This window comes from Periophthalmus magnuspinnatus, chromosome 6 (assembly GCF_009829125.3).
Source record: "Periophthalmus magnuspinnatus isolate fPerMag1 chromosome 6, fPerMag1.2.pri, whole genome shotgun sequence".
Lineage (NCBI taxonomy): Eukaryota > Metazoa > Chordata > Actinopteri > Gobiiformes > Gobiidae > Periophthalmus > Periophthalmus magnuspinnatus.
The window spans coordinates 18,336,436-18,358,687 of record NC_047131.1 but is presented as its reverse complement, the minus strand read 5'-3'; the positions used below and the strand labels follow the sequence as shown (position 1 = coordinate 18,358,687).

At 37.9% G+C, this 22,252-nt stretch overlaps 1 protein-coding gene across 1 annotated transcript in view; it reads left to right on the top strand.

Moving 5' to 3' along the window:
• LOC117372389 (metabotropic glutamate receptor 8) overlaps positions 1 to 22,252 on the top strand; it is a 115,921-nt gene that overhangs the window by 64,830 nt on the left and 28,839 nt on the right. Inside the window, exons 6-7 of the mRNA XM_033968187.2 lie at positions 558 to 695; positions 16,306 to 16,506. Of these exons, the coding sequence (XP_033824078.1) occupies positions 558 to 695; positions 16,306 to 16,506 (339 nt within the window). The remainder of the gene's footprint in view (positions 1 to 557; positions 696 to 16,305; positions 16,507 to 22,252) is intronic.

The window sequence follows — 22,252 nt, the reverse complement described above, 5'->3', positions numbered from 1 at the left end:
CTTTTATTTATGTTTTTAAGGTTTACGTCAATAAAAATTACTGTTACCTCACCAAAAACATACCTGGAGTTGTGTTTTTTTCTTCATTCACACGTTTTAGTAACCCTTTATTATTAGTCTGTTTACATCTCCAAAGCTCAAAATTGTCATGAAGCGGTAATTTTCCACAAGCTACCTTTCAGTTTAGTAGAGATGGGCAATTCCAGGGCTGAGGATGCTTCGCACATTGTATTTTTGATGCCAGGTGCGTTGGAGAGGCCGTGCGTAATGCTTGTCAAAATCGAAAATAGAAAAACTCCCGCACTCTTGTCTATCTTGCAGAAAAGTGAGTTTTATGATTCTAGTGAAGGTGTATGGAGCACTTCCTGTATTACCACATGACATCACAAGGTGGAACAGAGTGTTTTCCATTTGAGACAAGAACTGTGTTAATCATGTGTGAATGAAACAAAACACAACTCCAGGTATGTTTGTCATGAGGAGACACCATTATAACAGATCAGAAAATAGCGTAATATGGGCCCTTGAACGTTTTCAATTTTCGGTCTTTCTTGCAGCTTTTGATCGTTACTTCAAGAGTCGGTCGCTGTCCAACAATCGCAGGAATGTGTGGTTTGCCGAGTTTTGGGAGGAGAACTTCGTCTGTAAACTTGGGATGCATGGAAAAAGACCGGGCAGCCCCAAGAAGTGTACAGGTAGGACATAAGTTACATACTGTACATCTGTTATTAGGAGAAGCAGTTGTGGCAAAAGTAGTTACCACTGCTTTTTTCAATTCTATTCGATCATAGGCTTGTGCATTTTTGCTTACTGGGAAGATGTGAGATAAGGCTTATCTGGATCTGCACTACTTAAACACACTTCGCGCATCTTAACGAATGACTAAATATATAAAACGATTCATATTGGCGCGAGGTTTGGGCTGTGCTTTTACTGTAAAGGACCATGCCACATTTGTTCACGTATCACTGGTGAAGATTTAGACGATATGCTGAGATATTTAATGTTAATATTTTTATTTCAACGCCAATATAATATATACACATAATATATACACAGCACAAATACTAAAACAACCCTGAAAGTGCCGTTAATACACCATATGCCCTTTAAACTCATGAAGGTGTTTGTAATCAGAAACACCTGGCAGTCTTGCATGATGTCACCATATACTTGAAACATGAAGTTGCAAATGTACCTTGTTTGCACTAAAAATGCCAAAAAATTTGTAGGAACAGATAGTAGATGATGCTTTTAAAACACCATATGCACAGTTTAGTACCAAAAGAGTTGATTTAGCGTTTAGTTCAGCTTTAAATTTAGCAATTTTTTTTTGTTTAATCTACTTTTTGTTATTATACTTAATATAATCTACTTTTTATAATGAGCAAACTTCAGTTGAAAGCAGCACATAGATCTTATTAAAACTTTGACTCTGGCATAGAGTTGGATTCATTTCTAACATAGACAGTGAGTTTCACGGGTCGAGTTGTAAAATGATTATAGAGACGTTTATTGGCAGTCGGCAGAGGCAGGACTTAGGCTCATGAATAGAAATGAGGGAGAGGTTGAGTTTCCCAGACGTCCTGAACGCACCACATATAACAGATCTACTGCCACACTGTCTGAAAGTAACTGATTTGTGTCAAGTGTTTTATGTTTTATTAATCTGCCACGCTGCCAAAGTTCACCTCTGATCTGCAGTGCATTTGATTATTTTTAACACCCCATTATAAAGTTTGATGAAATTATATTAATGTGAAAGCAAAAGTGGGGCTAAATGTTAAGAAATTCTTTTCTGAACAGACTTATTTCATAATGAACAAATAATTTACGGTATTACGAATGATTCAGCCGTAGTAAATACTTAACCCATATCTTAACTCAAACCCCTTAATTAAATAGTTACTGTAATGTAAGGATGTTTGTTTCTGCTATAAGCGTCAAAGATGACCATGAATCTGAAATGTAAGTCAGAAGGATTTATTAAGTCTCACACAGGTAAAGCTACAGCACAGGAACTCACAGTTCTGTCCTTGAGTCCGAGCAACAGTGTATTCTGTTGAATTCTCTGTGTGTGCTCTGTGTGCTGTGTGCTATGTGTGTGTGTGTGTGTGTGTGTGTGTGTGTGTGCGCGCGTGTGCGTGCGTGTGTGCGCATTAACTTTAGCATGAGCACATCCAGATGAAAGTGTAATAGTAAAGTGCACTGCTAAATGTAAGTATTTCATATTACTGAGCTTGAATCATTCTTAATAAACTAACTCTTCATTATGAATTAAGTCTTTGTTCAAGCTAATCAAGGTGTATTTGAAAATAAATAAATACAAATGCTAATAAAATAAGCAATACTTGTTTCAGGTTGGCTAGTACATGAAGTTGTATCATTGGGAGTTGAAGTAGATGATTGTGATATTTTGTACTTTGAAGGAGATTTTTAGTTTCTCATCACATTCTACATTAAAACTATGGTATTGCTGGGTTTCAGATGACATTACAGTGTTCTATAATTATATCATAACTAATGTGCAACACAGATCATGAGCAGCTAAAATGAATATGGTTAAAACACAGATTTGTGTTTGTTTTTATTAGTGACTGAACACTAGAACTTGCCGCTCCAACACAATCATATTCGACATTTGTGCATTTACCTTTTGGATATTTCATGGCAAAGTACAAAGTAATCAAGAGGAAAAAGTGTCTCTAGCCCCCACCTGGGAGAATGACATCACATCCTAGAATCACCAATTAGTTGAGCAATGATTTGAACAGAATTTGGTAAAAAAGCAGACAAGCTATTAAAGATTTTTCAGTTCAAAATGGTGAACTCACATAATCAAACTTAGAATCAAAAATCTTTGTCCATGAACAAAAACATAATTGCACTTATTCAAAACCATTTAAACCTTTTACATGTTTTTCTAATGTCCAGTGACCATCCCAATGTAAATATACACTGCCTGGCCAAAAAAAAAGTCACCACCTGGATTTAACTAAGCAAATAGGTACAGTTGGTCCTTCAGTTGGTCAGGTCTAGGCTCAGCAACAGTCTGTGTATATCATTCTCTGCTCTACTTTTGAGACGGCGGGTGTGTGTGCTGACGAAAGCCCTCCACAGAACCTTGTAATCTTGTGATTCAGGACCACTCCATTGTTCAGGACAGGGTCAGCCAAGGCCAAAATCCTGCCAGAACATGTGGGACACGGTGCAAGGGATTATGGGAAGGGTTGGAGTCAGCCTGCGTCCAGATGCTGTGGATTTAGCACTGCTGCTAAGTCTGAGAGTTTTTGAAGTGGCAAGTTTGTACACAACCTGGAAACAAGGGTATCCAGATCCATGGCTTTATGAGTCATTGATTTATATGAAATGAAATGTGTTTCAGGCTATAAGGCATAAACATGATTAGTGGACTTGTTTCTTTTATTAAATCATTTTAGATCAAATTTGCGTTTTCAAATGCCCAGATACAGCTTTCCGTACCTGTTAGTCACTTATTGTATCGCTTAATTTAAAAAAAAGAAAAAAAACATAGCTGACAGACCAATTTTTTATCCTTATTTTGAATATTTATATTACTCTTGCTGTAGCTGTTGCTGTACTTTTCCTGCATTGTGTGACAAATAGCCCATTTTTAAGTACGAGTCTAAACTAGAAAAATAGGTTGTAGTTTATTTTTTACACGGCCTTATAGAGTCATTTTGTTTTTTGCCTGGGATCCAGAATACACGCTTCTTCAATACTTTACGAAGATGCTGAAACTCCCCGTGATTGACAGGTGGATTAGCCAATCAGGACACACATAGTCTGTCTGTATCAAAACAAATCTGCCTCCTTACAAGAAAAAAAGAAAAATATTATAAGGGACAGACAAATGGATTTCTGCAGAATTAGTGAGCGAAGCACTAAACTGTTAATCTGAGGTGGGAGAAATGTAATTTTGTTTCTAAATGATATGTTCCTTCATTTCACATGTCTCTGAAAAAACTAATCTTAACATGTTTGGTTGGACTCGAGATGAAACGGAGGGCGTGGAAATGAGACTAATATCCCTCTGTATAAATACAAATACAAAAGCAGAGAGTCTGGATATACTAGGCAATCATGTTGAAAGTTTGACTCAAATCTCACTCCATTTTAAGGACAATAATGATACTTGACGTAACAAACCATGCACCTTTATTTAATACCCTTTCCCCTTCATCTTAGATAAACCAGCTCTAATTAATTACTGTTTGAAGACTGTTTTTGACCTGAGCATGTTGATCACTGCAGACCTGTGTAGTAAAACCCATTCTCCTGACCTCAACACAGCTTCACCATCTGCACCATAAGGACCAGTGCTGATGTGTGCAGATTTAGAGAGCCACACAGAGGAGGCCCAGATGCCCCGACTACAGTATGCAGCCTGATACAGCATCTGCTCCAGGTGGGCAGGGGGATGTGGGAATAGTGAGGGCTTCAGTGGAGACTTGACACAGCTGTGACATATCTCACATTGTTAGCAAATATACAAAAGTCTTAAATATCTTATAGGACACGCATTATGCAAATCACTCCATTTCCAATTTCTCCAGATTGTGACATCAAAGGTAGAAATCTGGAGTTCTCCTGTGCTGCTTTTAAGTCCATAAACCATCGCAGACTCAGGAAAATGCACAGATGGAAAGAAAGTAATGTGTGTTTTGGAAATATTTTAATTTCTAAAACATGAAAGATGTCAAAGCAAAGTTTAAATACCAATAACATGAATAATAGACAATCTGTCCTGTCACTCGTTGCCATTAATGTGTATGCTCCACACTATATAAACTGACTCTCTTTTACCTCAGACTAAACGCAGATCAACTGCGGTGCAGAAGCCACAGGAAAACCAAATAATTAAAGTAAATGGAGGAGCTCAGTGTGTAGTGATTGGACTCATGTCACCGTCTATAGTTTGTTTGGTCTGTCTTCTCGCTTGTTGCCTGTCCAACATGAATATCTCCATTAGAAGACAATAAAGGCTAATCTAATCTCAGACGGGACTCAGAGCACTGCTCTGGATTAATTCCGTTGGGAGTCTATTTTGATCAGGAGAAACAGTCAAACAGATTTTTTTCATATATTAAATCTTGTGAGAGTTTTTAAAGGCTGTGACTGCAAGAGCACAACAGTGCTCCGCTCTTTATGAAGTATGACACCGCAACAAAACCGCTCCAACGCAACAGTCACAGCTGTAACATTGGACATTATAGGAATAAGTGGGGTTTGAAGTGTGCTTTTGTGTGTGGGACCTTGTCTTGAGGCTAAGAGGCTGCTAAGTCATGAGCTGTGAAAAGCCTGTATTGTGCGTTTGTGTGGCTTGTTAAATTACTTTGTATACTATAGCCTTATGTTTCCTTTAGTACATCTAAGAATAATCTGACTGTCTTCTCAGTGACATTAAGTCATGACTTATAGTTAAAGTCTTGGTGCTAGACCTGTATTTGCTGACCAGTGAAATAATACCTGCTAAAAATACATTCTTCAAATCCTATACTTCTTGTGTTGATGAATCAAGGTCATTTGAGCACTTGAATAAGTTTGGTGAAGATCTCTGAACTATAAAAAGACAAGGAGCTTCATGGAAAATTTTGAGTGAAGGATGTAGGCATCTGAAGCTCTGGAAAGGGCGATGGACTTAATATTCAGATTATCTAAACATATGAAAATGAAGGATTTTTTTTTAATGATGGCACAAAATGAATTATGCATATTATTTAAAGCATAATAGCTCTTTAAACATCTGATCAGAGCTGACCATCTGACAACAGAAGGTGTGATGAGAAGTTTTCTGTAACTGTTCTCTAGAGTTCAAATCATGTTTTTCTAAATTCAGATCATCTTTTCAAATAAATACATTTGGCATTGAGTATTGCATTAAAATGATGAATAACCACTTAGCAAACTGTAATAAAAAGTATAACCTTGCATTCTCATCATGCATTATGCCACTGTGGAGGAGGTGAGCTGCAAATGCAAATCATATTCCTGTTTTGTTTTTGCGCACAGTATTTAAAATTATGGGTTAAAATCCATGCTAACCAAAGTCTTTGAAAAATTATTATTTCACTAAATCATATTGTTTGATCCAGTTTTATGAATTGTGAAATATATGAAACAGGAGGTGATTAAACTACAGTAAACCAGTCCTGCATAGGAAATTGGGTTATCATTCATGAAAACCAATCCAGTGGCTGCCAATGGACTTTTGAAGTATAGACCTAGGTGCCATCGAAACTGTTGTGTAGTCGTTGAAGATTTTTCTGCATAAACACAAGCCACAAAAAAAGTCAATTAAGCATGAATAAGCTACACTGAGAGTTCACAAGGTAACTAAAATGCATAGCAAATTGGCAAATGGACAATACTGTTCATATATACATTAATATATACATTCTGGTGTTAAAGAGTCTGTATCTGACTTTTATTCCATCTAGTAGTTGTATTGTATTGTATTGTAAAAGCAGCCATTTGTGAAGAAAAGTAAAATTGCCCTTACATTTGAAAGCCATTTGTTTGGATGAGAATCACAAGGAAGCAACTCTCAGGGAGTAATGATTAATCAGAGGCATTGAGTAAAAATGACAGGGAACTGCCTTTGATCGTCATAGACAGTTGTTTATTCTGTCATGGTTCTACATCAGAGTGAGAGAAGTGACTGAGTGGGTGGGGTTCATTGTGGTTGATCTACTTTAAACATAGACAATATTGGTATGCATCTATAAACACAACTTAAGTAACACTGTACCTGTCTGGAGGTGGCACATCTTGATTCCATGGAAGTAGAAAGTAACCATACTTTGTAACATTTTCCATGGAGACAGGTATATTTTATGTCATACTGTGGAATATTATAGCCAAAGGAACAACATTTCAACAGAGACAGGCAGGAGTCCCTCTTCCAGACCAAATAAGAGTAAGGTTTGTGGAGATGCAAGCCTGTTCACTGTAAGAATGCATATCTTGTATATTCAGTGCATTAAAATGACTAAATAATAAAGTACAGTGCAAAAAAAAAGGGGGAAAAGCTTAAATTTGAGTGTATTTTTGGCTAAAATTTACATGGCGGGGCTTAAATAAAAAAAAACTTAAAAAAAACTTAATTATAAAAGTGTTAAATCAATAGAAAAATAAAATAGCTTAACTAGAGAATACAGGATTAGAACTGGCTGCTACTAAACTACACTGCGTCTCATCCGTTGACAGCTGGCTCATGTCGAGTACAACCCACCGCAGGGCACAAGGAGGCACCACTTATTATTGTAATTAATTAGAGTAATGAAAAATCCATGCGATGCTCCGAGCCTGGGTGTAAACTTTCATTCATTACCCACAGCAAAATGTCACAGTTTGACCTCTGCATGACCCCTGTGTGACCTCATTTCCTGTTGCCGTAAGACAAGAATCAGTTTTGTAATTAACCCTAATCATGGCACAACAGCCCCCTCCATTACACTTCATTATATAATCAATTTCCCAGCGTCTGTGCATCCTTCATGTTGTTCGCAGAAAGGCTTTTTTGTGTAAGATATTTTGTGGTAAGTTAAAGGCCTTCTTCCCTCTTCAACGTTTTAAAGAGGGAAAACGTTTTGCCAAGTAGCTTTTTCAGTTCTGACACGGTTCTGCTTTGTATCTATCTGAAGGGAGGAGGTAACAAGGGTGTGTTAGTTTCAGTTTAGTTAGCTCCTCCATGCAGGAAGAGATTTAATGGAGAAGCCCATTTTATTTGGCTAGTAAAATCTCAGTAGTATTTGAAGATGGCGCTTGGGACACAATTCTTGCAAATAATTGGTGTATGTCAGAGAATGGTTTAGCCTGGGTAAAATTATTTACTACAAAAATTATTTACCTCTGTCAAGGCTACACAAAATGGCTATTAGGAGCAATGGTCTATGCAACAAATGGGGGAGAAAATAGCTCAGCTGGAGTGTTTGTGCACTCGTCCGAAGGTTGGCAATTTGAATCACGCTCTCAATGTAAACATCTTTGGTTGAGCGGTCAGATCCACTGACCCACAGGTTAACAGTGCGATTTTAGCCTCCACAGTTGAATAATGTTGTTGTGTCCTTGGGCAAGACACCCACCTTGCCCCCAGTGTCTGCGTGCACTGGTGTATGTGTGTGTGAAAGGATGAGTGGCTCCTTGAGTGCCTAGAACTACTACTACTACTACTACTACCGCTACTTCTTAATCCCCAGGTGTTCAGTAGCCATATATGTTCTTAACAACAACTGCATGAATAATGCTATAAATATTTTAATTCTAAAAATACTGGAGAATGAACTCAGATTAGTTTTTTGCTGCTTTGAAATAAAAGTATGTTTTCTCAGTGTACTTGAAAAACTTTTATTGTTTACTTCTTCTATGTCAATGTGAATGCCAGCTTCCTGGCCTTGGGGAAAAGATTGCTAGTCATCCTTAAGATTTCTTCCATTGTGTTTTACGAAAGAAGTGATTGACTGTTTATTAAACCAGATACACTGAAATATAAGAAATCATATTATTACCAAGCTAGTACTGCATGTACTCTGCTGTCAGACAGTGGCATGGTTTGTAGAAATTACACAAGGGAGCATGGGTGACATAGGCTTATGGGCTGAGCATTATACAGTCTGCTAACTCTAAGGAGGGTTTGAAGAGGAGAGATTGCAAGAATAATTAAACTTGCATGGATGACATCCAAAACCTCTTCAGGCATGTTTTTGAGGAGGGAACAATGTTATAACATGGGAGAATGTCCCATCTTTAAATTATGGAATTGCAGTCAGTAGTTCAACATAAAAGTATGTATGTAAAATATAATTTGAATGTGAAAAGGAGTTAGCTTTTCCTTTGGGATGCTACAATAAATACATAATTTTGATATGGTGATGGTTTGGGTCAAATGCCCACCCTGCCGTATGTAGCCCAATCTCTAAATTGTATGGCTTTTACATTTGTTATATAATAAGCATAATAGTCACAATACAAATACTCACAAATACTGTACTAAGTAACTTTTTGGTGGAGGACTCGGTATCAGCTTGTCTCTATGAAGATGCTGTTGCTTTCACTAGAGTGTTCCACAGTATCAGGTTATTTATAGCAATAAAACAACTGATTATATAAATGCAAGTTAAATGCCATAATATGAAATATACCAGGCAATGCCTGGGATATTTGTCCACCATCTGCATCTCTGTGGAGACAAACAGATGGTGAACCTCCAACTAGAAGTTACATAGTGTACCTTTAAACAATACATTTAAACAGTTTCTTGTTTTTAAGTTATCCTTGCAGTTTCAATCATAATAAAGCCAACAGCACTAAAAACGCTTGTCAAAACTGGACAGACGCACATTGTCACCTCTGCGGAAACAGTCTATAAAGAGACGGCATCATCATCATCATCTACGTCACGTTTATGCATCAGACCAAATGTGTCCTCAACATCTCAGCCTCATCCTCAAACTCTGCCAAAAGCGCAAACACCAGAGCAAACATTAAGCACGGGAAAATGGGGCAGAGCAGAGAGAGATAGAGACAGAGAGAAGAGTGGCTAAACACGGAGACGCATTTGAAGTGACGAGGATGAAATATTGATGTGTTCAGATGGGATGAAGAACAATGAGGTTAAATTGAACAGGGATTCATTTGGAAAAAAAAAAAGTAAAGCATGAACAAAGACTTAATTCATAATGAACAAATGGTTGATTAAGAATAATCCAGGTTTAGCACTTAATTAAGGGATTAGGGTTATGGGTTAGGGTAAATTAAGCACAAATGTGTCAAAGTTAAAGAAATAAAAATACGATGTGGAGTTGCTTTCAAGTTAAGATTTACAAAAAGACAACTACATGTGGAAATTAGCAGTCTGGTCCAAAAACTCTGAATTTTGCATGCACGTTGGGGCTTTCAGAGATGAGAAAGAAGGTGATCTGAACTCAGAGTTGGAGGAAGTTTGTGTTTTGTTTGTATTTACACTTAAACGTAAAGTTTTATAAATGAGAACCCTGGACCTGAATCAAACCAGCAGCTACTGGAGGGACAGGAGGACAGGAGTGATGTGGGCGTGTTTGGGAGCATTAGAGAGAAGACAATCAGCTGCATTCTGTACCTGTTGGCATGAATTTCTTTTTCAAGGTCAGCCTGAGATAGAAATGACTTCACTTTTGCCAGGATTCTGAGTTGGAATAAACTTGCCTTGACTATATCACTGTGCTAGACAATAGATAACTGAGCAGCCTCTCATGCCAAGCTCTATTCTATTTTACAGAATTATAGCCGAGCTCCTTGCCACGACACATGGCAATATTTAGTGTTGTACAATTCTTAGGTGTAACATTACAGCACAAGTGGATATAGATGTGTTTCCAAGAAATGTGGTGTGGGTATACTGAGACAGACACCGTTTGACGTCCTGGAGGCAGTGAATCCAGTGCTGTTGTGACAGGAAACGATCTATCCAAGAGGCAGCATGTACAACAAGAAAAGGACCTGTGCGAGAATAGCTCCTTGCGGTACCCCCAATCTCCTGGTCTCAACATACAGACATAACATAATGCATCTTTAATTTAAAACAATGTGTATAACTTATAATTATATATCATAATTTTATGTGAGGTCTTATAACTCCATGGATGTTTCACTGTTTTTGAGAAAATAACCAAACTATTTGTACAACATTTTCCATATTAATCTAAACTTGACAACTACGCTTTACGCACTACAGTCATACATGTCAAATTTACAGCCCGTTCAGAAAACTATTTGTTCCTTTTGTCATCACACTATACATTTTCCAGTAGACACCACACATTTTAAATAGACGTCTGCAAGCTGTTATTTCTGACATAATTAATCAGAGGATGACTCAGCTGCCTGCGTGTTTAAGATCCAAAAAAATGGTTATTAAATTGACACAAGCTTCCCTCTGATAAACAAACTGTCTAAACCCAATCTGTAAATTAGTCACTGCATGCTCCCAGCCTGTGCAGTGTAACCTGTGTAATTAGCGTTCCACGAATCCATTTATAATCTGAGGGGGTGTTCTGAATTAGGTGTTCCCTCTTCGTCTGGGGGAGTTTAATTAAAAACTGGGCACATGATGAAGAGACGGCCCCAGTGTCAAAACTAAAGTTCATTTCTGTTTATTACCAATCAGCTCTGAGCAACATGTGGCGGAGTGACTGTCAGGGAGTCAGTGGTCAAAGTTTGGAGCAGCTGGGAGGAGATTTGAAAGTTGGCAGTTTAAAACTTTAAAAGAACTTTAAAAGAATATAATTCCCTGATCAACTGAGAGATGAGATTGACTGTGGTATTGGTTTAAGGGTACAACTTTTCTTTTTAGCTATAAAAAGCCTCTATTTGAATGAGAAGTCATTTTTGTGTAGGCCTATAACTACAACTACTACACCTACTTCAACTACTACAATTACTATTACAATAAATACAACTACTGCTACTCCCCCTTCTTTATATTTTCAAATCAGCCGCCAGGTTAACTTTTTTGTTCATCAACTGAGAGACTATAGAAATTGATTGTGGTGCAACGGTGTAATGTGCAGGCCTACAATTACTACACCTACTACAACAACTATTATTACTACTACAGAAACTAACAACTACTACCACCATAATAACAACTACTATGACAACTACAACAATAGCTATTACTACAGCTACAACAACTACAATACAGCTACTTCAGCTCCTACAACTACTCCTTCTCTATATTTCATGAATGAATAGCCAAATATTTGTGCAGGCCTATAACTTCAACAACTACTACTGCTACTACAACTACCGCAACAACTACTACTGCAACAACAATTATTACTGCTACTAGTACAACTACAGCCACTTCAACGACTAAATTTACTATTACAGCAACAAGTACAAGTAACAACTACTACTACTACTATTCTATATCTCCAGGTGAACAGTAGCCATAGATATCTTTAACAGCATCTGCCTTGACATATTCTATTTTCACATCCATCTTTATATACCATATTTTTTATTATTTCAACTAAGAAATCATTGCGGATTTGAGATGCGTGTTGTTGAATAAAAGTGACATATTTCAGTACAGTGCAGCACTGTCGAAATTGTGCTTGAGATGATAACTTCACACTAGACTCGTGGTGTTGTGATTCCTCTGTGTCGGCACATCACTCTGTATACATTTTAATACACTGAGGTTGGATTACCAGCGACCGACGTGGTTTCTGTAAATATTTTAGCGTTGGTCTGAGCCTTACATTTCACTGTGGCATCTCCACATCAGATACATGCAGCTTAAGATTTGAATGAGAAGAGTAAATTTGTATAGGCCTATAACAACAACTGTAATAACTCAGGGTGTTTTTGCACATGTTACTCCCATGGCACTAGATTTAATTCTGTTTACTTCACCATTTAGTCGGTCCACACATGCTGCACACTATTTACCCTAAACACCTAAACACATAAATATCCACGCAGACAATCACTTTCCTGGTGCTCTATTGTGGTCTTTTCTTTAACTTGAGGCTAAATACGCTGTGGCGACTGGTGGCAGAAGAGAAAAAGCCCAGACAGACCCAGGCTCAGCTGTGCAGACAGAGGCAGGAGGAGAAGTCTGGCCGATATTTAGTTGATCCAGTTTGCTTCATCAGACACAGGATGCAAACTGAACGCTCTGCTTCACCCATTTCTACATTATAGCAACTGATCCATGTGTTTTTTGTTTCAATTCCACGCGCTGGGTTGGGTGCATAAGTTGGCCTGAGGTCGGCTGATTTCACACCGCACTCGCCAATCCAAGGCTGCTTGATCACCTGTTTCAAGCAGCCTTGGATTGTCCATCTACTGTGCTCCAGAATGCTGCTGTTGGGTTCACACTGGCCCAAGGACACCATGCATAGATCGACCAAACTAGTAATAATAGAATCAGAATGCCTTTATTGTCAACCAGGCTCCGTACAATGGGGGGGTCGAGCCTTCTCTTCAGCTGCACCGCGACCCTGTCCAGCTGAGAGCCACACAGAGCCTGGACTTTTTTTTTTTAAAGCTAATTGAAAGACCTTTTAATTTAGAAAAGCTTACTGCTAATGTTTTTAGCTTTTAGCAATTAGTATTTTAAAGTTATCTTTATTGTAGCATTCTGGGATTCTGTTTAATGAAGAGTGCAATATAAATAAAATGTAGTATTATTTTATTATTAACTGCACAACCAAATTTATAAAAAACGTAATGCATTCCTAGGACATATGATAAATTAGTGTAGGACAGATAAACAGATAAATCAGTAAATTGCATCTTTTACACAGACGCTTTAATTGCACATAAATAATGAATGATGTTTGTCAATCTTGAAGTGTGGCACATTATTGTCCGATAGCGCCTCCCAGAGGCAGCTACTCAAACAGAGAATTAATGAATAACAACCACTACTACAATAACCTAACTACTACCAACAACTAAAACAACAACAACTACTAGAACTATAACTATAAATCAACAATATGCCCACAATAATTCACATATTCTTGAGATTATAACTTCACATTTGACTAGCGGTGTTTTGATCTGCAGGTGATTGCTCTCCTGTCTCCACACCACCCTGTATAAATCTGAATACATTGAGGATGTATTTCTGGGGGCCGATGTGTGTGTAAATATTTCAGCACTGGTCTAAGCCTTACATTTCACTGTGGCGTCCCCTACTCTGCACGCTCATTCATTATCACTACACTCTTGTAATCAGTCTCTACTCCTCCCCCCGGACACCACCCCCTCCCCTCTCCATCACCCGGCGCTATTAAAATTAAATTGGATTTCATTTCTAAGCAGCTATTCATTCACAGGAGCCTTGTTCAGTACTCAGCTCCCCCCTGGATTTAGAGTTTGGCTTGTAGTGTCTGCCATCATATCACTGGGCCAATAATTATGCAGGAAAAGTTCATCTTCGTGTTCATGTTGTTGGTGAATTTTTTGCATGGGTTTGGTGCAAATGTTGTGTCCTCGAGCAAGACATGTTACCTTGTATGTCTTAGCAATTTACAAATTACATGAATAGCAACAACAATCTATATCCTGTCTTATTATGTCAGCATTGAATTTACCCATTGAAAAAAAGTTACAAAAAAGTAAAGCAAATGGCTGTAAAACCGTTACGTCAACTTCACCAAGTAGCTAGTTACACTTTTTGAATTTAACTTTTTATTTCAGCAAACTTCTTTTTATTCCAAGCTCAACAAACTTTTAGTTTTCAGTCAGTCATTAATCATTGAATAAACTTACTTTCTAACAAATACAATTTGTTAGAACAAGGTCCTTGAGAAATTAATGAACTAAAATTGCCTGCTGCCTGTTGCTTTACTTGTAACGGTCTTATATTATGCAAAATTGTCTCTTGTTACCTTGAGGACATAATATTCTAGCATGGCTTAGAGCTCACAATTGTATTTCGTGTCCAAGGCCGATCTACCATTCACCAGGCTCTGATAAGTTAACAGCTACCTTTTTATCTTTTGTAGAAATTGGAAATTCCAGGGTGAAATTATCCAAATGATCCTTGTGACAGTGTTTGGTGTACAGCAGTGGAGCACTTCCTTTAGTATAACATGGCATCACAAGATGGAACAGAGCATTTTCAGTTTGAGAGAAGAGCTCAGCCTACATATGCAGGGCGTGTTTTGTGTGAAATAAACAAAACACAACTGGGTGTGTTAACATTATCATAGATCAGAAAACACTGCAGTATGGGCCCTTAAAGTTGAAACAGTTTTTTTTCTAGCCCTGCAGTCTAGGTTTCTATCAGCCTGTTCTGAAATGCACAGTATTATCCATATTTCTGTCTTTTCTCAGTGCAGTCTGAACAGAAACCTTTCATTAGCATCTAAACTGAAACAAGGATGCATTACTGGTATTTTCATTGTATTCAAACATATAATAATACACCTACATTTTGTTTGTGATGATCCACTAACAAAAGTGAAAAAAATACTAATGGACATAGAATATAGTGTAAAATGGATCCAAAATGTGCAACAGATGAGAGCTCTTACTGAGTTAAGTCCAAGAAATCTGTGCATTAAGACCCTGTCCTCAGAGCCCATTAAGTCAGACACAAGCATCGACTGAGAGAGATGGTGCTATTTGGCAACAAACAGAGATTATAATGGATTAGCTCTGACAACTTTGTAAAACCCCACCTGATCTTATATATGCAGAAAGATGGCTCAAAAGATACTGTATGTTTGGTCAAGATTCTATATATGTGCATTGAGGTTGGATAAAATATGGTACACACATAGAACTAACCTATTTAAATAAGTCAGATTGTGTGTTTTTGTGTGTTTTAGTTAACTATGTAGATCTTGATTTTACATTTTGTTCATTGTAAACCTCCATGTTGACCTAACTTGTAACTGACTGGCATTTCATCGTACCAAGTAGTGGATTTTTATTGATGGTGGTGATGTTTTTAGCATTTTTTCACGCAGCATTTTTGAACATTTGCATATGATTTGGTCTGTCTGTTTAGTCCCTCAGTTGTCCAGGTATGAGCCATAGTAAAATCATCAAAGAACAGGAATGGAGGCCTTTTTCCTCACAAAAATAGCTTCTTTAACTCCCCTCTCAAACCATTTGTTTTCTTCGGCTAAGATCTGGATCTCACTATCGTCAAAGCAGTGGTCAGTGGCTTTGAGATGGAGATGCACGGGGTCCCGAGGAGCCCTTGTGACGGTGTTAGTACATTTTTTTGTTTCTCCAATATAACGCTCACTGCAGTCTTCACTACACTGAAAGGAGTAGACCACATTGCTTTGTTTGTGGACTGGAGTTTTATCCTTTTGTCCTTTGCTTGCCCAGTTGGCAGATTTGAATTTTTCTTTTACTTTGACTTGGAGTTTAAAGTTTCAACTGTTTGCAAGTTATTACTGGGCTGTGAGCAGTAGGGGATAGGTGAAACCAAACTCAAGCCTCAAAACTCAGAACCACACAAGATTACTCAAATATGGATGATTCATTCCAACCAAACTCATAACTCTTGAGTACGACCGCCCAACCGCCCAACGCAGCTGAAGCTTTTCCCACATAACTACATAACATTTTCACTAAATTTGTGTTTGCTTTGGTCTCTGAGAGTTGTGAAAAACGCTTCTAAGCTAATCATGTTGAATAACTAGGATGCTCGCAATGTATAAAGTGAGGAATAACTTTGGACCACTTTGTTTAAAATTAACTTGTTAGGTACAGCGCCTTTTAAAGTTGTCTGTATATGTACTTTTAACTCTTTCCTCTCCTGTGCAGGTCTGGAGAAGGTTGGCCGGGACTCGACTTATGAACAGGAGGGTAAGGTGCAGTTTGTGATGGACGCGGTGTACGCCATGGCCCATGCCCTCCACAGCATGCATCGACAGCTGTGCTCCGGAGCTCCAGGCCTGTGCCCGCGCATGGCGAACATCGATGGGAAAGAACTGCTCGCTCATATTCGCTCTGTCAACTTTAACGGTGAGAAAAAATGCTTTAAAAAATGATATTATTTTGCATCGACTATTATTTTGCTTTGACTAAGTTGTTTATTTAAAGAGTGACTAAACTTCTCCCACAACCACATTTCAAGTAGAGCTGCTGACTTTGGCAGTACCTGGAGGACTAAAGAAAAGAATGAGGAGAAAGGAGTGGCGGAGTCTAGAGGTATAAGGAAGAATGTGATTGGTCTAGTGTCCACATTTCAAACTCCACCCCTGCAGCCAGGTGTTTATCAGAAACACCTGGATGTATTCAGGGCAGTACAGTGTGGTGTCACAGGGCACTTAAAATTGTAGTCGCCACTGGAGGCAGCACATACCCAGTTTTTGACAATTTTTTACCATAAAGCTGCAAATTTACCTAGTTTACACAAAAAATCCCCCACATTACTAGAAACAATAGGCAATGCTATTAAAACACCATAGACAGAGGTAGTCGTAAAAAAAAAAAAAACCTGCTTGGTTCTACTGAGATCTCAGTGGATCGTAATAATAGCAATGAAAACACATGTAATTGAACGACAATGCAATTACTCAGGAAAGTTACATAGTGCACCTTTAAACTGAGGTAGTGCAATATTTAGTGTGGGGTGTAATTGGTAGCACTTACATAATTTGATTGAAACATCATAACTAGCAGTGTAATTAAGGTAATTACATGCTCATTGCTCACACATCTGTCACTTTATTTCGTGGTGAAATGTAACCCAATATAAGAAAACATGGGTAGTATTTCCTTAGTACCAATAAGAAAAAAAAAAAAAAAAAACTTTAGTGGAGTGTCCGTTACCTGCTTGTCTCTATGGAGAATTTCCCACAGTATGGCAAAAGCTTTGAACAACACATATTATACTTTATATTTGTTTCATTAATCCATTAGTCCAGAGTCATCTTCTCTGAGCACTCAAAAATGCTCTGTTCAAAATTTGCCCGTTTAGTTGCATCACAGGTAAAAATCCAGAGTTCTCCTGCACAGTTTTTAGGTCCATAAACCAACACCGGACTTATCCTATGGTCAAATTGTGGTCACAACGAATGCGTGGCTGTATTAGCATAGCATTCACGGGGATAAGGACTTCATTTGTTTAGTTTGCCATTGCTCATTCTCTTCGCTGACAGCAGAGGGAGCTCCAATGCTTAAAGGAAAGTCATATACTTGACTTCAACAACATATTAAAGTATTTTCTTTGTCACCGTTTAACAATTCACATATTTCAAAGGTTACATACATTGGCATGTCTTGGTTTGGTTACATTTAAGAATCGTGGGTTGAGATATTGAATCGTGTTTTGGTGCATTCCACTGAACATGGCCCCCAAATTCTCACCTCAACACCTTTAGAAGCAGCACATCATTCAAAGTATGTGTGCTTCTTTCACTTGTATTAACCTTGGGTCAAAGTTATACTGTGCTAAAATTGTATATGGACTTATTTGAAAAGCCGTGATGAAGCAGATTTCTCCTCTTGCTGTGTCTCATCGCTGATTTGCTCTGCCAAGGCCGACCTACCATTCACCAGGCTCTGATAAAATGCCATTAATTCCAACAGTAAAACATGCCCTGACATTCCGGTCCAACTCTGAAAACTCAATTTGACTTTTCATTTTCAAGGTAAACCTGTTAATCTTTGCCGCAATAATGAAGTTGAAACCGTGAATGCACAAACCTTATTGCAAAACAGCCTCAAGAAAAGATATTAATGCAGAGAGCCAGGTGAATTCAAGTGCTGAGGTGCAGGTTGCATACTTAAAGGAGACGTTTTAGGATTTAAGTGTTTCTCCTTCTCATTTACTCCCCTCTAAGTTGTATTTAGTTTGATTCACGCATGTTTGAGTCTTTATACTCCTGTATTTAAGACATTATTGCTCTGATCAACCCTTGTTTTCACCACCACTAGTATACTCCTATTGCTCTGTATTTACTTCATGCTCCAATTTTTTTTTCTTAATTGTTGATACACGTAGTATTTGGTACAGTAATGTCAGCTCCCATTGGACACTGCATTTTTCTAACGCGGAAGTCAGCAGCAGAGTTGCTTCTTATATTAAGTTGTTTTAGATTAATATTATGATTTAAAATGTCCAAATCATATAATATATTATAACTATTAAGCAAACATAATCACAATATGTCTAAGGTTACAATATAATAAACTCTAAAATACAAATACATACATAGATATTTTGTCCACTATAATCTTGATATAAAACGAGTTTATTATAGAAACAGTTTAACTGACTTCTGTTCAAAACTGCAGAGCTGATAACTGCCGCCCCTAAAGGTGTTTTATCACCACAAACATTTTTTAACCAAACAGTATAACCCCGTCTGTATATTTTGAATAGGTAATTGTAAGAGGGTGAGTGAAAATAGGGCACTCAAGCCTTGAGTGCAAGATAATACAGCACTTCAGTCACACTGCGAACAAACATTTATGTAAATTTGACAAGCTAAACACATTTTGTACTGTACAGGAGACACGGCACGGAGGAGATTGATTGACAATGGTCTACAGTCCCTTAGCCAATCAGGACGCAGAACACAATACGCCTTCATACACTGTAAAAAAGCTTGCAAAACTGCACTAAAAACCGCGATATAGAAAGGGACAACTGTACATGTTTGGGCTAGTTAATGATCAAGGAACAATGTTATAACATAGTTGAGGGCTCATAAAAGTAGATTATTCCACAATATATCCCCTTTAAACAAAAGCTGATTATAAAACTCAACATCATTTGTCATAGAATTCATATTTTGTACATTTTCTCAACTTTTCTTCACATGTAGTTTTTTGGTATCATATGAGGATTTTATATTTGCACCAGCATGTATGGGAGTGAAAAAATGTCAGTGACATGTCTAAAAGTAGCTTTTATCAGTTAGAGAGCAGACAGGGTTATTATGGGCTGTTGTAGTAACTTCATCAGTAGACATCTGTGCTGTGGTCTGGGCATGTGAACCATGTGTGATGCGCATTTCATTCATTTATGCACCAACACATGATGCATTCATATCAACTTCATTGTAATTAAGTTAGTAGTTAGGGATTGACTACTCCTCTTTGGCATAAACAAAAATACCTACAATATGAAGTCTTTTTTTAAGCAATTACACACATAAATAACAACTAATTGCCATTTTTTCTTGTGGAAAGCTCCTGTAACTGATATCTTAACCATAAACAAGGTAAAAAAAATTGCCATTTGATATTTAAACAGCAAATTATACCATAGAATTGTAGCCTGCCCTCCAGCTCAATTTTAAACTATGGGTAGTTTATCGTGTCATATGAATCCCACCTATATGGGTTTTTTGGTATAACAACATAAACTACACACATCAGACTTTAAAGTGCACATAACAGGTTTTTATGTTTTTGTTATTATTACATGGTTGAGTGGGATAATTCCTGAGGAAAATATTTATCATAGTTTTCCATCAGTTAAAGCTACCATCTGTAATTACCGTAGTTGTATTTTCACATAACACCACTAGTTACTATCTATCTTACTGCAGCCTTGATAGTGTGCGCCAGCTTTGGCCTGACAAAAGAAGACTTGGGAGACAGAAAAAAAGTTGAGGAGGAGTACTTCTCAGTTTCCAGGATCCTTTCTCCAAAGACCACTTTGTAGCAGTCCTCTGGAGTCGGCTCCTCCAAAGCAGAGCCAAGAATCCACATTAGGAACAGGCTCCAGAGGGAGCGACTGTGCCATGCACATGACCGGACCAAATGCGATTGAACCGAGTTTGAATAAAAATCAGTGTTTCTACAAATTAAAAGTATTCAGAAGTGTCTCTGTGTCGACACTCATGTGAATAGTGAGGGTTAAGTGAATAATCTGTTATCAAGCACTTTAGGCTGATCATTAAGTAAATAGATGCACAGCCTAAAACATGTTTGGAGGATCATTTGGTCCCAATCCCCTTCTGAAAATATTTTTGCTCAATTTGCTGCATTTCTCCTAATTTGAATTCAATCGATCTGATAATAGTGTTGACTGCAGTGATGTGGCTAAAACAGCAACATATTTAGTTTTTTTTATTATATGGTGTTTTCATTTTATTAAGATGCGTTTTCACAGGTGCATCCTTGGTAAATGAGCCAAGTGATTCAACATTCTGGCAACTGGGAAGCACCCGAAAAGTACAAAAATACTGGAAGCAGTGCTGAGTTCCAAAAACATCCAAAATGCAAAAGACAATTTACACAAAGGAACACATTTTTATATAACTATTATGCAATTTAGTTCTGGCCCAGAAGTGGAATTAGCTTTACTTATGTCATATCTGTTGCCCTTGTCAAACCAGGAAGTAAAAGAAAACATTTTTTTGGTAAATTTTTAAAAATATAATGACGTTAACTATGTTTTAGTGAAATGAGTAGTCTAACTTGTCATATGCACTTTAACCAAAGCCGAGACTACAATCATATCAACTGGTCATTGAGTGTTTGTTGTTTTTTACTTGAAAGTCTACAGTAACATGTCCGCCTGCTACACTGTGAAGTGTGGTGAACCATCATACATCACATATCCATAAATCAAACCCAGTCCTGCTGTGTCCTCTTCTGCTTCGCTTCCTCAAACATGGGCCGCAGAGGTTACCCATAATGCCACGCTCCGAGTGCAGCGGCTGGGGGGCTAATCGCTAACTCAGCCGTGCACTCTTCCTCGCTCCTGAGCTTATTTTTAGTGAAGCGTCAGGAGGCTAGTTGCGATGCGGCGGCGCTAATGCTAACGCCAACTGTGCTACATTTACTCCAGTGAGGCCCCGTACTATAGTAGCATCCCGTTAGAGCATTAGCGATTAGCCGTGCGAGAAACATTAAAGGGCTGTTGGAAAGACACTTGTTTAGGACAGCTGCAGTGAAGTGGCGATAAAAGACAATTGTTGCACATTATGTTTAGAGCTTATCACACCTGCACTACACTGAAGTGGTGCTCTCACATAAGGATGAGACAGACAGGGTAGATATAGGAATTAATAATCATACACTCATTCTTATTCATCTCAAAAAGGTATTATCACAAATGAACCTTGGTTGCAGTGTCAAAACCAGCACATAGAGTAAGCTACACACACATTTTTTTCAGTAGTGTTTAAATATGTTGTGCAGCCATTTTGAGAAATAAAAATCTTTTAAGTGAAAATTGACTTCTTGCTATAATGAAATGCCACTGAAGAGGCATCAAGATCATCAAGTAATGTAAACTGCACAATCATAAAGACAGAAATCATAAAGAGAGAAAAACAGCAAGGAACATGCACTGTGGGTTACATCTTTCAACACTATTTACTTGCTAACTAGACTTGGCGAAATCTTTCAATCCTGTCTACTGGACCAGGACTATGGCACAGATCCAGAAACAGGTCTCTGGCAGCTGCTGTGACTTGCCCCAGTTCATACACTTTAAAAATCAATATACTCTACTTACCTCCCTCCAAATCAGTTGAGTTTTAGATCACGATTATGTATCATTTGTTGAGTTTACACTGGCGTCTCCCTTATGGAATCCAGTACAGTGTTGATCTGAGTGACATCAGTGAGATGTGCTGTGTGCGACATCAGCATCTTTAGTCTACTGTTTACAGCTTGAGCTTGTCACACCACAATTAGCAACTTCAACCAGCTGGCTGTGTGCAGATAACTCGTCTTTGTGTTACTATATAGTGTGAAGTGTGGTGTTAAAATTAAAGGTGCAATATGTAACATGTCTGGTGGA